At 44.3% G+C, this 16396-nt stretch overlaps 2 protein-coding genes across 22 annotated transcripts in view; one reads left to right on the top strand and one right to left on the bottom strand.

Moving 5' to 3' along the window:
- Positions 1 to 840: 840 nt before the first annotated feature.
- Positions 841 to 15367, bottom strand: LOC128108811 (uncharacterized). The gene is made up of 3 exons (XM_052735844.1): positions 15281 to 15367; positions 13261 to 13809; positions 841 to 1065 (listed from the first exon to the last, which is right to left on the bottom strand). Exons 1-3 carry the CDS (start codon positions 15365 to 15367, stop codon positions 901 to 903), a joined length of 801 nt encoding a protein of 266 aa, XP_052591804.1. The 3' UTR covers positions 841 to 900.
- Positions 13430 to 16396, top strand: part of Sec31a (SEC31 homolog A, COPII coat complex component) — a 59973-nt gene continuing 57006 nt past the window's right edge. For 12 of the 21 annotated variants that reach the window (XM_052735491.1, XM_052735485.1, XM_052735483.1 and 9 more), the window contains exon 1: positions 13667 to 13775. The gene's annotated coding sequence lies outside the window, so the exon portion shown is untranslated. Of the gene's footprint in view, positions 13839 to 16396 lie in introns of all 21 variants that reach the window. The other 9 variants (XM_052735480.1, XM_052735478.1, XM_052735477.1 and 6 more) reach the window with 8 other exon arrangements.

Genomic DNA, 16396 nt, shown 5'->3' with positions numbered 1-16396 from the left:
TGTTTGTTTTTTGAGTGTTACTAATAGTGATGCCTTGAGTATGGACAAGTATGGATAAATTTCTGTTTCTCTAGATGATGTAAGTGGAATTGCTTCTCAAGTTCCTGTCCCCATTTGCTACCAAGGGTGAAAGTTCCATGTTTGTCACATGTTTATAGGTGTGAAGTGGTTGACTGTAGTGCACAGAAGCTTGTAAGAAAGAAAATCTTCATAGAGTCAGTGGGAAAGCATTTGGCTGTCTGGCATTGCACAAAGCTTTGGTTCGGGTTGTAGCAGAGTGAAAACAAAGCCATGCTCGAAACAACAGGGACAAGCCAGATAGCTCCTGGGAACGCACAGCCACAGGCCTGACAGCATGAATCAGTCTCAGAACCCATGTAAAGGAGGAAGGGGAGGATGTAGCTGGACCACTACCCACAAGTAATGACAGAGAGACTTCTTATTCTGAAAGCTCGGCCAATAGCTTAGGCTTGTTTTTGGCTAGTGCTGATAAATTAATCCATTTCTATTAACTTACTTTGTGTCTCGAGGCTTTATTACCTTTACTCTGTACTGCCCATGTTGTTTCCTGAGTCCTGCTGTCTCCTTGCGACTCACCCTTCTTACCAGCGTTCTCTGCCTTGAAAATCCTGTCTAGCTATTGGCTGTTCAGCTTTTTATTAAACCAATCCAAGTGATACATATTCACAGTGTCAAAAAGATTATTCCACAACAGAGAACCTACTCCACATAAAAATTCTGGACATTTCAGGAAAATTAAGCATTTGTACAAGGGTTTATAGAGGAGTGGTGAGGTTGGAGTAGACTTCAGAACATGCAGAGTTCCAGGCTAGACTGGGCTACATAATTAAATTTTATCTCAAAAATAAAACATACTGATTATGTCTCTGGAGAGATGGCTCAGTGGTTAAGAGCACTTGCTGGTCTTGTAAAGGGCCCAGGATTGTTTGTAGCATCCACATGGCAGCTCACAATCACCTGTAACTTCAGTTCCAGGGGATCCAACACCTGACCTCTGGGCATCAGGCATGCAGGTGGTACACAGACGTACACAGATAAGCTAAGCTATACATGAAAATACAGAAATGTTAAAGTATACAGGTTACAATTGAAGGACATTTTGTGTAATGATTAGTACTTGGATACCTTTGTTAAAAGTATTGAGAGAACATGAGGCACTGGGCACTGGGACACTACCATAGAAGTGGGAGTCCAGGCTCTCTTTGTCAGAGACACCATGACCACTGCAACTCTTATTTTTTTTTGGCTTTTTGAGACAGGGTTTCTCTGTGTAGCTTTGCGCCTTTTCCTGGATCTTGCTCTGTAGACCAGGCTGGCCTCGAACTCACAAAGATCCACCTGCTTCTGCCTCCCGAGTGCTGGGATTAAAGGCTGCGCCACCACCGCCCGGCTCTCTGCAACTCTTAAAAAAGAAACCATTTAATTGGGGCTGGCTTACAGTTTTGAGGGTTGGTCCATTATGTCAGGAAGCCAGGCAGGAAGGCATGGTACTGGAGCAGTTGCTGAGAGCTTTATATTCTCATGTGCCAGCGGAGAGTGGGGCTTTTGAAAAGCCAAAGCTTGCTCCCAGAGACACCTCTTCCAGCAAGGCTACACCTCTTATTCCTTCCCTGACAGCTCAGCTGAAGACAAAGCATGCAAATGGATGAACCTGTGGGGGCCCATCTCATTCAGACCACCACAGGCTAAATGATTTCAGAAGTATAACCTAGGATATTCATGAAGGAGAAGGAGGAGATTCAGCTGAGCAGAAAGCCAGGTTAGCATCTACAGTGCTTAATTGCACACTTGCTGTGGAGGGTCTCCACGTAAAGGAGTCCTGATCGTCTGACACTGCTCAGTGTTCCTGGTCTCATGGATTTTTGACTACATTGCTGTCGTGAATTACAAATGGGGAACTGCAAAACACATTTACTTACATGCCACAGACCTGGAGGTATCTGCTCCAGATAATAGAGGACTTTCAGATTTACAGCAAGTAGTTTTGGTCTCTTTACTGTTTCCTCTAGTAGCTTCATATCCGATGATTAAACCTTTTCACTGCTGTTCACATAATGATCTGCTGTGATTATTGAGGAATTAATGAGGATATGTAAGCTTTGCTAAAGGTGCTGTTGTAACAGACATTGTCCCTTCATAATGATTTAAAAGAAAATCTCTTTTTCAGGGATTGTTCTTGGTGATGTCTGGAAGAGATGTGGCTTTGGAAGATGATATGAAATACACAGGAAAGGTATAGTCATCTGTTTTGTGTATATTAAATATTCTGGGAGATAGAGCTGACCTGAAATAGATTATTGCAAGTAAAACTGGCATTCTAAAGACTTTGGTGAAATCTTAATGACCTATATTTGAACGGTGAAAATTTTTTTTATTATATTTATTTATTGTGTACGTGCGGGTGTGTGGAGGTTAGGGAACAACTTGGAGTTTGTTTTCTTATGTGACCATGGTCTCAGGTATCCAACTCCGGTCATCTGTCTTGGTGACAGGTGCCTTTATTTTTTTGTGTGTATGTCTTCACCATGTGCATGCATGGTACCTGTGGAGGCTGTAAGAGGGCATCAGATCGCCTGAACTGGAGTTGCTAATAGTTGTGGAGCTGCTGTGTGGGTGCTGTGGGTGGAACTCCAGTCCTCTTAACTGTTGAGACACCTCTCCAGCAGATCCCTCTAAAACGTAGAGACTAGCTCTGTGTGCTTGCGTGTCTGCTAGGCATTTTGCTGCAGCTTGTGCTTTTATATTCTGCACTATTGGTGACAATGGCCCTATGGGGAGACCGTCAACTCTGTTGGAGGGTCAGTGCTGTGCCTGTTGAGCATCTGCTCTGGTTGGGTTCCTGACTAGTTAGTTCACTAGCACCCTCCATGCTGTGTCCTGCTATAACTCAGATACTCACAAGGCTTCCGGCTTCTGTTCTTTGCTCTAGAAAGTGTTGGAGTTCTGGGATTTCTGGTTAGCAAATTTAGATAGTCCTAAATCTTACAAGGTTTTACATTTTCCTTTTTGGATATGAATATGAGTTGAGCCTCTTTTTTTTTTTTTTTTTTTTTTTTTTTTTGGTTTTTCGAGACAGGGTTTCTCTGTGTAGCTTTGTGCCTTTCCTGGAACTCACTTGGTAGTCCAGGCTGGCCTCGAACTCACAGAGATCCGCCTGGCTCTGCCTCCCGAGTGCTGGGATTAAAGGCGTGCGCCACCACCGCCCGGCCGAGTTGAGCCTCTTGATTAAAGTCAAGTGGTTCAAAGTGACAAATACTACTTCCTATGTGCATCTGGGACCCGGGGATAGGTCTAGGTCTTATGGGCTTGTTGATGACTGTCTGAAGTGCTGACTTGTCCAGTTCCTGTTCACATGACCTCTTCATAGGCTGTAGCAGCTGGCTTCCCTTGAGGGAGAAGGCCAAGAGAGAAGAGGATCTTTGAAAATGTGTTTAGGAAGTCTGCCTTATCTAAGGATTCGAGAGAGGCTGCAGGAATATAGGAGGTGGAGAGGTCAGCTCAGGATCTTGGAAGCTGATCAAATGCTAGTTTCTTTAAAATTAAAGTTTCTGTTTATTTCGTATTTAGCATTTGGATCTAATAATGAGTATAAAAGCATGCATATCCGAGTAATTGGTCCCTTTTTTTAAAAAAAAAAATCTATTTTCTGCGTATGGGTGTTAATGCCTATATGTATGTCTGCACCTGAGGCCAAAAGGGGCCATGGAACTGGAACTGGAGTGAGAGGGTTGTGAGGCATGTGGCTGCTGGGGTCAGCTAGTTCTCATAACTGCTGAGCCAGATCTTTAGCCTAGTGGTCCCCACCCCATCCCCTTTTCTCTTTTGCCCTGGCTATCCTGGAACTCGCTATGTAGACCAGGCTGGCCTCCAATTCAGAGATCTTAAAGTTCATGGTTTTTGTTTTGTTTTCCTTGCCTACATTTACATATAATTTATGTACCTTGGTATGGAAAGTTCCTGGGTCACTTAAAGTCTTTTCAGTCAGAGTGTTTTTTCTCCCTTGGATTTCCTCCTAATTGTGGAGGTAGCTGGAAAAGCTGGTTGGAACTAGACCATAATTAAAAATTAGATAGCCTCATGCTTTGTGGTTTTTTTGGGGGGTGGGATTGTGGTCCAGTTATACAAATATTTAACATTGCCCTCCAAGCTTGATGTATGTGCAGTCTGGTGAGCATATGAACTACTTGTCCCTTGCTGCTTGTCTGTCCCTCTGTAGGCACTGGCTTCTCTTCATGAGCAAGATGAACTATCGTGGAATCAGAATATCCCTAATGTGTAGACTACCATAGTCAGGGTTCTTTAAAGGACTAGATGGATACATACACATCAAAGGGGGGCTTACTAGAGGGCCTCACAGACTATGGTCTAGCTAGCCCAACAATGGATGTCTCAAAGGAGAGGCCAGGTGGTTGTTCTTGTTCAGTTCATGAGACTGGGTGTCTCAGCAGTTCCACGGTGGTGGAGAAACTGTGGAAGGAGTATCTTCTGACACCAGTAAAGGTGGGGCAAGCTGGTGGGAAGGAAAAGCTTCTGTGTGGCCTTCCTTCCCACCGAGAAAATCTCTCAGCTGTGCCCAGCTGCTTGGGTTTTAGTTGTTCTGACATAGTCAGGCTGACAACCCAAGACTAGCTGACACAAATATATCACTCTTCCCTGTACACAGAGATGGTTTATTTACTCAGGGGTAAGACTTGACTTTGAAGTTGAGGCACAACATTGTCACCTTCAAAGTTGATGCTCAGAAGAACCACACACACGATTCCTATGTGTTAAGTAGGTTGGACTGCATTCATAGCTATTCTCAGCGGCCTGGGGTCACATGTGGGTGGTAGAGTGACCACACCTGCTAGGAAGATCTTAGTTCTTGACAGTTGGAAACCTTCAAAAATATTGCATGCATTTAAAGGGGCTGAAGAGATGGGTCGGTGGTTAAGAGACCTGGTTTCAGTTCCTGGCACTAACGTGGCAGCTTAAAACTATCTGTAACTCCAATCCCAGGGGATCTAAAGCCCTTCCCTGGGCACCAGGCATGCACATGATTCGCATGCATGCAGGCAGGCAGGCAAACCACTCTTACATATAATAAGTCTTAAGAAAATATATTACACTTAAAGCCCAGAATAAGCAGTTGTTTTTTTTTTTTTTTTTTTTTTTTTTTTTTTTTTGGTTTTTCAAGACAGGGTTTCTCTGTGTAGCTTTGCGCCTTTCCTGGATCTCGCTCTGTAGACCAGGCTGGCCTCGAACTCACAGAGATCCGCCTGGCTCTGCCTCCCGAGTGCTGGGATTAAAGGCGTGCGCCACCACCGCCCGGCCAAGAATAAGCAGTTTTATTACATGGTAAGGTAGGTTTTTTTCCATATCTGGCTTACTTGGTGATTAGAGACATGAGTAAGGTGACAGGAGATAGTCTGGACAATGTAAATACAATAATACACCTGATAGTCTATGAATTCTTTTTTGACATGTAATTATGTATTTACATTTTAAAGGGCCAGGCAACAAGAACAAAACATTTCTATGTAGAGCTTAAAAATAAAGCCAACACAGGTGGCAGTGATTGGCTTCCTGCACTGCTGTTCACATCATAACTTGTGTGGTTAATGTATGTGAGGGCATTTGCAAAGTCCTGATTTTAAATATTCAGTGTCATTTCTGCATTGATTTGTCTATTTTAATTTTTTTGTAGGAGAGAAAAGGATTTTTGCTTGAGTACCATTTGCAAACTTACTGAATAATTTGAAGATTTATATAAGGTAAGGGATTTTAAGTTGTATTATTTCTTTAGTCAGGAACTTCTAAGTTACTAGGCTGCCTTCAGTTCTAATTCTGCCTCAGCCTTCTAGGTACCTCAGATTTCAATAATTGCTGGCCTGTTTTTTCCCTAGACTCTCTCTGATATGTAGAAATAACTTTGAGGGGGCACAATCAGTAGGTAGGACACGTGACTGGTGATCACTGTAACCAAACCTTTGGCTGTGTAAGGGCTAGTAACTGCCCAGCCCTGATGCCATCCGTATCTGGGCACCTTCTTTATATGTGGAAGAAAACTTAGGCCTACTAGCCAAGTGGACATGTATTTGTACCCTGGCCTAACTCCCCAGATGAATATTCTTCCAATCAGACCACACCTCTGGTAATTGGATTAGGAACCACTGCTGGAATGGGTGTGGGTGTAGAGGAACTAGCCTCTTCGACCTCTTAGCGTTAGTTTGCCAGTGGCCTGTAGGACCAAATGGACTAGTGGTGGTTTTTTCTTTATAAAATGAGGGGTGAGGGGGGCAGCCAGACCTGTTGACTGCTGGGGGGGGCGGCGGACACACGGCACGACACTCTGTCTCTTCCTAAGTGAAGAATGTCACTTCTGCGTAGACAAGTCAGGAATAATGAGAGATAGGGCCTGGCAGTTACAGGGACAAATTGCAAAGGGAGGAAAGACCAAACTTTGGAGTGTGATGCCTTGGCCTCTTCCACTAACAGCCCTTACATACGCCACTCCTGTGTGGCTGCATCCTTTTTATGCCAGCCTGATTTGTCTCTCCTCACCGAGAAAGCATAGAACTCCAGGTACCTCTCAGATTATCAGTGAATGTACGTAAGAACGAGGCCTCCTAGAAGAGTTAAGAGAACACAAAGGGGTTGGGTGAGAAAACTAGAATCCACTGGGAAGCAAAACCATGAAATCCATGAAACAGCTGGTTTGAAAAGTAAAGACCTTTGCCAAACAGCCTATAAATGGTACAAAACAAAGCCTGTCGACCAGAGCCCAGGCCCTGTCTGCAAATAAACACTTCTTCACTCGTTCTGCAGGGCCCGAGAAAGTGGCGTGTCCCTGCCTTTTCTAAGGAAAGTGCTCATCACGCGGCCTGATGACCACAAACTGCGAGAGAACGGACTCCTGACGTTGTCTTCTGACCACACAGACACAATAAGAAAATAAATGTAATTTTTAAAAATCAAAATAGTAAGAAAACGTTAGAATGCTGCTGTTTTATTGAAATGTAAGCATGGTACATGTAATTATGGAACAGATTGGGTGCCTTGTGATAGTCTGGTACAAAACTTTACCTCTTCTGACTGAGAAAGGGATCAAAATTGTCAAAAGAATTGAACTCTGTGTAAATCTCTTTCTTTTGTAAGACTTATTTGTAATGGTATGCTACGTGTTTGCGGTACCCTCAGAGTGCCGCTGGAGTTACAGACAGTTGTGAGCTGCCTGGGGTGGGTGCTGTAAGCTGAGCTTGGGCCTCTGGAAGAGCAAAATGGTCTCTTAAGTTCTGAGTCATCTTCCAGCGCAACTTTTTGTGAATGAATTTGAATTTGTTTGTATTGTGGATAAAAAGAAAGAATGAGGGGTGCTATGTTAGAATGTTGTGACTGCTGCCAATCAAAATTAACTGTAACTTCCTGTCAGAGTTGCTTCCTGATAGAGGGCTAGCCCAGAGTCAAACATAAACTAGTCAGAAGTATCCTCATTTACAGTTCAGAAACCATGCCAAATGAGGGTGGCTGCCCAATAATGAAAACAGCCCCAATTCTACCACCGTCTTATTGCGGTTCATTTGTAGTACACTTAATAAACATCATTTTCTACTAGTCTGACTTGGGTGAGTTCTTTCACTGCCTGCTACTCCAAACTATAGCACTTGGTGGCCCAAGAACGGGAGCAGGGAACCCAAAACTCAGGACCCTCAAGTCAAGGAAACAGTTCATGGTCTGTCTGTGGTCAGGGCGATGTTGATGGCCTTGAAAGGTCCCCGACTGCTCAATCAATATCACTCTTAGGAGTTGGGGACCAGTGCCCCAGTCTTTGTAGGAAAGTTTATTATTCCTGATGCCCAAGTCTCTGGTATGTCCTAGGGTTCAACTGCCTTGCCTTGTTTGATAGAAAGGAGACCTACTCTCTTAATTGTGGCAGCTTATCCAGGGCAAATCTGCACATTGGCCCTGCATTCTGAGACTGATTTTCTGAGGATTTCTTCATGACATCTGATCCAATAACTGGAAACTAGGTTTCTTGCCTTTTAGCTGTTGGCCCTTGACAATTTTCAGTAAGCTAAAGCCTTCCTTTTAGAGAGTTGTACCAAGGATATTGTTTGGACCATTATTCTCTTGGAGATGCCCTATTAGTAATCAGGGTCACGCCTCTTCTTTGCTGTTGACTTGTCATTGGGATGTTAGTTTCTGGAGCTTCCTTAAGGAATGGCACGTACTGCCATTGTGTCTTTCCCCACAGCACAAACCTCAGTCCTGGGTCTCTAGTATTTACAGTAGGCTGCTTGCTTACATTCCTTAACTCACTGAAGGTGCTATGAAAATTGTTTTCTTGAGAGACTCTCAGCCCAGGCTGGCCTCAAACTCACCATGTAGCTGAGGATCTCAGCCTGGTCTTTGTTCCTCTATCTCCCACGTACTGGCATATAGGCATGTGCCACCATGCCCAGCTCTTAAAATTTTTAAGACTCCTGTTTTCTCTCTCTGCCTTCATTGTACCCCAGAATTACTCTCGTCCTTATTTTCCAAAAATCGGTGAGACCCTTGGGTTCAACAAAACAACCAGTTGTAGAATTTGTGCTAATGTGACTTCGGGAGGCTTCCTAACGTGTCATCTCCTTTTTGGTCACACTTTGCCCCTTGAAGTCAAGGTGCACAATGAACCTTACACTAGTCTTACCTGTGAGATAAAAATGTGCCGGGCGGTGGTGGCGCACGCCTTTAATCCCAGCACTCGGGAGGCAGAGGCAGGCGGATCTCTGTGAGTTCGAGGCCAGCCTGGACTACAGAGTGAGTTCCAGGAAAGGCGCAAAACTACACAGAGAAACCCTGTCTCGAAAAACCAAAAAAAAAAAAAAAAAAAAAAAAACCTGTCTTAAAGGACCTCTCAACAGTCTGAGGGTATTTTCTTTGAGGAACAACTGGACAATCCAATCAAACCTCTGGAAAGAGAGAGTATCTCACTAGTTATAACTGGAGTCAAATCCTCTAACTTCATATCTTACACTTGGACCTAGATGCTGAGATTCCAGTTATAGACCTGAGTCCTGGCCCCAGTGAAAATCTCCCAAACCTGAAAACTGGCAGTCTTCACTGGCACCCCAGCTTGTCCAAACCCCACTAATTAGACTTCCCAAATGGGCTCTGTCCTAAAAGCATGCAAAGTGCATGTTCAGTGGGGAACTAGGTTAGGACCCCACTCAACCTCAACTGGGCTTAAACCTTGTATATTCTCCCGATAGCCCCTATGAACAGCCATGTGCTCCCCTTTCCAGACATTACTGGAAGCATTTCTCAATACAGTCTTTACTGTGTAAATCCTGAGGACCCTGTGTGCTTCCTTTGACAAACTTGGCACCTATCTTTACTCCTAACTCAAAGGACACGTGGCCTTCCCAGAATCTGAGTCAGGAAAATGTACCCTTGTTGTGTACCCCTGTCTGAGTAAAAGCTGAACCTATTTTATTGTTGGGCCCTCAACCTTATTAGCATAGGCACAGAAGTGGTCTCCTGAACTCCACTTTTACTACCCCCAAATGTCCCTGGGACTTAGAAATAGTTACTCTAAGAACTTCCAGCAATATAAGCAAAGTCACTTGAAATCAAGTTACATTTCACAACTGCCTGGACCCTATCCTGTTATAGGAAGAATATTGCTCATGTATATATCTTGACAAATACAACAAACTCCAGAACATAAAATGCACTGTTCAGAGAAAATGGACGTGCTCAGGGACAGAGCAAATGGGTTTCAAAGTGTCGGGACATAGCCATCCTAGTTACCTTTCTGTCTAGGACCACTTATGGCTGTTCACGTTTTATATTTGGTCCTTATTTATTTTTATCTTTAATTTAGCATACAAAGTCATAGGTTTCATGTTGATGTTTTCAGGTTCTTATATTTTTAATCTATTTGTCATGTTCATGTCTAGGATTCAGCAATTTTAGGTCCAGGTGATTTTCAATATGGATTCCAGTCAGTACCCTCAAAGGATTAATTACCAGTAGGCCTTTTAGACTAGGCCACCAGGATTTTCTTGACAGCCATTCTTAACTGTCCCTTCATGACTTCTCCCTGTCACCCCTTGACAGATCATCAACAGGAAGTAAGGACAGCATTAAGATTTCATGCAGGGGCTGGAGGCATGGCCCAAGGGTTTAGAGCTAATAATGTTCTTTCAGAGGAACTAAGTTCAGTTCCCAGCAACCACAAGGATGAACTGATACCGCTCATCTCTACAGGTATCCACCCCCATCCCCATATATACATAATTAAAAATAAATCTTTGAAAAGAAAAAATAAGATTTCATGCTGCCCAAAGCTTCAGAAGAGACCTCCTAAACTGCAAACTGGCCTAGAAGAACAGGTGTGTAGGGTGTGTGACAGCAGTGCCACAGAGCCCAGCCTGGTCCAGAGAACATGAACCAGTCTGACTTGCTCTTGTTTACATTACAAGATCCAAAAGGAACTGTGTGCAACAGGCATCTCTGCCACCGCTCCCTGGGTGAGTTTACTACCTGTGACTCCACATACCACATGTATGTAGTTACCTCCTTTTCTGGCTTCAAAGAGTAAATCAAGAGTCTGGAAATGAACTTTCATTTGATCCAGAACAAGGCTTGATTAGAAGTTCACTAAAATGAGCTAAAAGTATACTTTTGTGAATGATACAAGTTTTCCTCTTTAGGTGCAGGCGTCCTTTGTGAGCTCTGATTCTGCATGAGTCACTTCAATACCAGTCCACAGTCCACCTAAGGACATAGGACTGTAATCCCAGCTACTCAGGAACCTAAGACAGGTTATCAAGTTCACGGCCAGCTTGGACAACTCAGTGAAAATCTGTCTCAATAAAAATGAGGGTTGCGGATACATACTTGTGGCAATGCACTGACCTAGTATGTGCTTTGTTTCTCCTTTTTATCCCACATGCCTCATGCTGTGTGAACACCCACAAGTCCCACACAGGGCGTGGGGGTGGCGGGGGAGACCTGCCCCTTTAATGAACCCTGGAAGTCCTTTAGGTTTGTTGTGCTGGGGATCAGTGCCTATCAGCCTCTCACTGTGCTGGAGTTACAGCTGCTGGCTGCTGCCCTAAGCTGTTACAGGGGTCCTATCTTTATGCTGGGGTTGGGGGGTGGGGGTGGGCTACCATTTTCAGCTCGGTAAGCTTGCTTTTTTAAAGTGAAATCCATATGCAGGAGACTGAAAGGGTGAATTAAAAACATTTCCACTTTCCAGTACGTAGGACTACTGGCTTGTGGCTAAGGATTGAAAAGAACCTTGTGGATGCTATGCAAAAATCTTACTATAAGTATATCCTCATTCTGTAGAGACAAGATCTCACCATATAGTTCAGGCTGGCCTCACACAATCTTCCTGCTTCTGCCTCAAAGTCCAGCTTGCTTATAGTTTGTGTTCAATAAAGAAGCATCACTTTGCTAGGCAGTAGTGGCGCTCATCTTTAATCCCAGCACTTGGGAGGCAGCGGCAGGCAGGTCTCTGTGAGTTCGAGGACAGCCTGGTCTAGAGAGAGTTTCAGGATGGCCAAAGGTACACAGAGAAACCCTGTCTTGAAAAACCAAAAAAAAAAAGAAAAGAAAAGGAAAAAAAAGCATTACTTTAAGGAGGCTAAGAAAAGTGTTACAGAAGAGTTGATGTGGTCAATAGGTGTAATAATAAAGTTAGGGGACCTCAGTCCATTCCAGGTGCTAATACTTTATAGCAAGTGATTCTCCTGTGGCTGGGTTTCACTGATAAAATAATTCCTAAGTAAAAAGTACAAGGCAACACATCTATTAAGATTGGAAGCTCTAAGGAAGATAGAGTGTTTGGGACTCTGTGAACCCAACTTCGTTTGGTTAAAAATTTCAGAATATACTAGAGCTCGCTTAAGTTGGGAGATAGGGTTCATTAATTATTATAGTTATTATACTCATAATAGGGAATTCCAGCGCCCACTTTCTGTTTATGTTTTACATGTCGTGTTCCTGTATGTATGTATGTGCCCCACGTGCACGCAGATATTGCGGGAGGTCAGAAGAGGGTGTGGGATCCTCTGGAACTGGAGTTACAAATGGTTGTGCATTGCCGTGTGGGTGCTGGGAAATAAACCCACGTCCTCTGCAAAAGCAGCAAGTGCTCTTAACTGCTAAGCCATCTCTCCAGCCTTTGCTATCATTATTATATTTTGCTTTGCTTTTTGAGACAGGCTCTCTTGCAGCGCAGGGTGACCTGCCTGACCTTACTATGTCGCTTAGACTAGCCTTGAATTCCTCCTTTACCTCCTGAGTGTGGCATTACATGCATGGCTATGATGCCCACCCAGCTCGGCCCCCATTTCATTCTTCTCTTTTGCTCTACAGACCGGCTTCTTCTACACTTTTCAGTTACTAGTTTATATCCCTAATCGAAGATCCCAAATGCTTCACACACATACGGAGTGCAGCTTCCGATTTTCAAATTAGGATGCTCACTTTGTTCCAGTGGCCGGGCGAGTGCTAAATAATAGGTCAGAATGCCATCGATAGATATTGAAATATCAAGGATACCAACTGCATTCGATATAACTCACTTACAGGATCTAAGACTCTGAAGTACAAATAACAGCCTTTGGGTGTGTGCGACAAATTCACGTAAATTCTCAAAAGGCAAACGCAGGCTGCAAGCCTTTCATCCCAGCACTGGGGAGGCAGAGGCAGGAGGACCTGTGAGTTCGAGGCCACCTTGGTCTACAGACCGAGTCCCTGGACAGCCAGGCTACACAGAGAAACCCTGTCTCGAAAAACAAAACATAACGAAAACCACAACAACAAAAAGGCAAACGCAGTACCAATAAATGAGCCGAGAGACAAACTGCTCCGGCCCTTGCCCAGCTTTCGCGCTGTTCGTCCGTCCGGTGTGGGGAGTGTCGCCAGCTGCTGCTGACGCCTCACGGGAGAGCTACGTGGCGTCCTCGGGGTCACCGCGGCTCTTCGCTGACGGAAACGCCCAGCAGGACTTCCCCTCGATCCACCGCCAAGCGGCCGCTTCCCTGCATTGCGCGCCTCCTCCAAAAACACCGCTGAAGCCGGGCGGTGGTGGCGCACGCCTTTAATCCCAGCACTCGGGAGGCAGAGCCAGGCGGATCTCTGTGAGTTCGAGGCCAGCCTGGGCTACCAAGTGAGTCCCAGGAAAGGCGCAAAGCTACACAGAGAAACCCTGTCTCGAAAAACCAAAAAAAAAAAAAAACACCGCTGAATAATCCCTACCTCCAGCTCCACTAGCCTTCTGGGGCCACGGCTCCCGGAAGTGCCGTCCCGCCGGCTGGGAGGGGCGAACCGTTGCTCCCGGAAGTGCCGGCCGGTAGGGTGGGCGTGGTGAGTCTCCGCACCCGGAAGTGCCGGCCCGCAGGCGGGGCTGCGGCTGCCACGTTGGAGCGGAGCGTGGAGGTGGCCCTGGGCCGCGGAGGAGGGGCGGCGGCGGCGGCGGATCCTGGGAGAGTCCGACGTTCGCCGGCTAACGCAGGACAGACAGGTCGCCGAGGTCCGCCAGGTGTGTCTGCCGTTTGTTTCCTGCCCCTCGCCAGGTTCGGTGTCCGCTGCCGAGGCCCGAGGCCCGCTCTCCGCTGACGCCGCGCCCCTGTCTCGTTTCGGCCCCGCCGGGACAACGCCTGGAGTCGCAGCAGCCGGGTGATCGCGCCCGTCATCCTCCGCCAAGGTTTCCAGGCTGCCCTGCTCCGGAGTGAGCTTGAGGTTAGGACCCTTCGGACCCTGTGCACAAAGAGGTGCGATCCCCAAGGGCGTGCAAGGGAAACAGACCTCAAGATTATTTCTTTGACTTCAGTTAGGTAGAGATTTTTTTTTTTTTTTTAAATGGTGTTTGAACTGTTGCCAAATTTGAGGGTTTAACGATTGGAAACTGAGACTACTATCTTTTTACTATGATTGTATTATTTAGGGTCAACAGTCTCCAGTCACAGGCTTCAGAAGTGTATGATTTTGCTGCTGTTGTTATACTAAATTAAATCGTGAGGCAGTTGTAAAATAATTGCCTGGACTTGTGGGCGTATAAACTTTTTCCGTGAGCTTGTAGAACTAATTCTGCAGTTTTTTTTTTTTTTTTTTCTAGTTTCTCCAAATCGTTAAACTATAGAAAGCTGGTACTTGGTTCTTTTGTGTACAACTGTAACTGTTAAGTAGATAATTAGACGCTTGCTCTTTCCCCTTAAATCCTGATTATTCAGGAGTTGGCTAAAATTTACTGCCCTTTTGAGTAGTTCTGTCCTTGTTTCTCTAACTCGTAATTATAGCTCCAAGAAAGGTTTGCAGGAATGAGAACTTTTGGATAATTGCTGTCTAATTGTGAATATGTTACACATATATAGAGTTTGGAAATGTGAGGTTTGAGATGAGTTTTGGATTTTACTGGTTAATTTTATGTAAACAGGTTTTTTCCTGAAACATGTAAGAGTAGGAAGACATATGTAAACTGTGAAAAGCAGTGACTGTCAATCTTTTAGCATTTTTATCCCCCTTTGAAAGCACTGGGCTATCTTCCTAGAAAAACATGTTTACACTGTATGCTCATGCCTGGGTAGAATTTTTATGTAATTTCATGGGGATTGAAAGCCCCACATTAAAAGCTTGTAAAGTGATACTGCTAAATTAATTTCTCTTTGTTTCTTCTCTTCTTCCCTCCTTCCTTCATTCTTTGAGATAGGGTCTCATGTGGCCCAGAATGGCCTCAAACTCACCAAATAGCCAAGTATGGCTTTGAATTCTGACCCTCCTAACTCTTACCTCCCAAGTTCTGGGATTTCAGGGATGTACCACCACACCCGAGGCGTTTCTTTTTTTGTAGGTTAATTTCATCTCCTAAAGTTTAATATTGCAGATTAGTATGATATCATTTAGTTCAGCAAGGTATGGTTGATTTTTGAGTTTGGTTGAATGAGGCGAGCCTGGAACAGTCAGTCGATGACACTAAATAACATTTGGAGAACAAATATTCCTATCCTTCGTGAGACATTTTGCCCACATGCACTTTTACTAAAAATAGTGCCAGTAAGGGATTTGTACTCCTCGTTAAGCGACAAAGGTGCTGGGACTGCTACCTCTGACTTGGCGCTTTCCGAGGTGCAGGGTGGCTCTGCAGTGTTGCAAGGTTGCTACTTTTGACAGAATAGTAGTGTCCGACTTTCATATTGCTTCATAAAACTTGCAATTTGAAAATCAGTTTACCTGCAGTGATGGCTCATCAGTTAAGAGCACATGTTGCCCTTCCTGATACCCACATCTGGTGGCTCACAGTCACCCATAATATCAGCTCCATTTCATCTGACTCCTCTGGCTTCTGCAAGTATCTGTCTGTACTCATGTACCTATACCCACACAGACACAAACACACAGCATATAATTTAAAAAATAGTAAAGAACATCAATAGAAAGAAGAAAATTTTCACTTAAAAATAAGTTCTTGTCTAGAACATAATGTTCCTCAGATGTTAGGTTTTGATCTCTGTTTTTTATTGAGGGAGTAATGACACTAGAGTTGAAACACAGGGCCTTGGATATTCTAGGTAAGCATTGTGAGCTGCACCCCCAACTCATGGTTTTTTTGAAACAGGATCTTATCCTTGTAGCCCAGGCTGGCCTGAAACTGCTGACCTCCTGCTTCTTAGTCTCCATAGATTGCATACCTCTGTGTGCCACTTTTCCTAGCACTTAGATGTATTCTTGAAGACTTGTTGGGATAGACCTTTTAAACTGTGAACTGAGAGCTAGAAACATTCTTGATGGATGCGCCTTTTCTCCAGGCCCTTTAAATTGTGATTTTGAAATAGCTGTTGTTTGTGAGTTTTTATTTACTATGAGCTAAGCAGTGTTCTAAACACTCTAAAACCTCATTTAATTCTCTCAATGTATAATGGGGTTAGCTTTGTGGGAGAGGAGCAAAAACACATATATGCAGCGCCCTGAGCTTTAGAGCTGAGACTTAGGCTGAAGTTTAAGCGTAGGGTGTGTGTTCCAGGCCTCAGCCTACCTGCTGTGCTGTAGGTACTGTCCTGTGGATGATAGATACAGACAATCACTGCCCTCAAAGTCTTCATTCCCTGTGTTTATTATGATTATGCTGTGGGTAAAGTGGTCTTGAGTGAAGCAGTGATGCACAGTGTGAATACAGTCACATGATATTGAAAAGCTACACAAAACTAAAAGATAAGTTGTAATTGAGAATCATAGATGGCTTCATTTAATCCCTCATATTCTAAGGAAGTCGTTTATCATTAAATAAGTAAGTGTTTCTAAGAGAGGGAAATGCTCATATATCCCGTGAAACAGTATTTTTGTAGCATTCCTACATAGATTATGGTAGTCTTGTTTAATTTGATTCAGAACTTATCGC

Source organism: Peromyscus californicus, unplaced genomic scaffold (genome assembly GCF_007827085.1).
Source record: "Peromyscus californicus insignis strain IS unplaced genomic scaffold, ASM782708v3 Scaffold_13__1_contigs__length_99412109, whole genome shotgun sequence".
NCBI lineage: Eukaryota > Metazoa > Chordata > Mammalia > Rodentia > Cricetidae > Peromyscus > Peromyscus californicus.
Note: the sequence above shows the minus strand (reverse complement) of the source record. Positions and strands in the feature narration are given on the sequence as shown.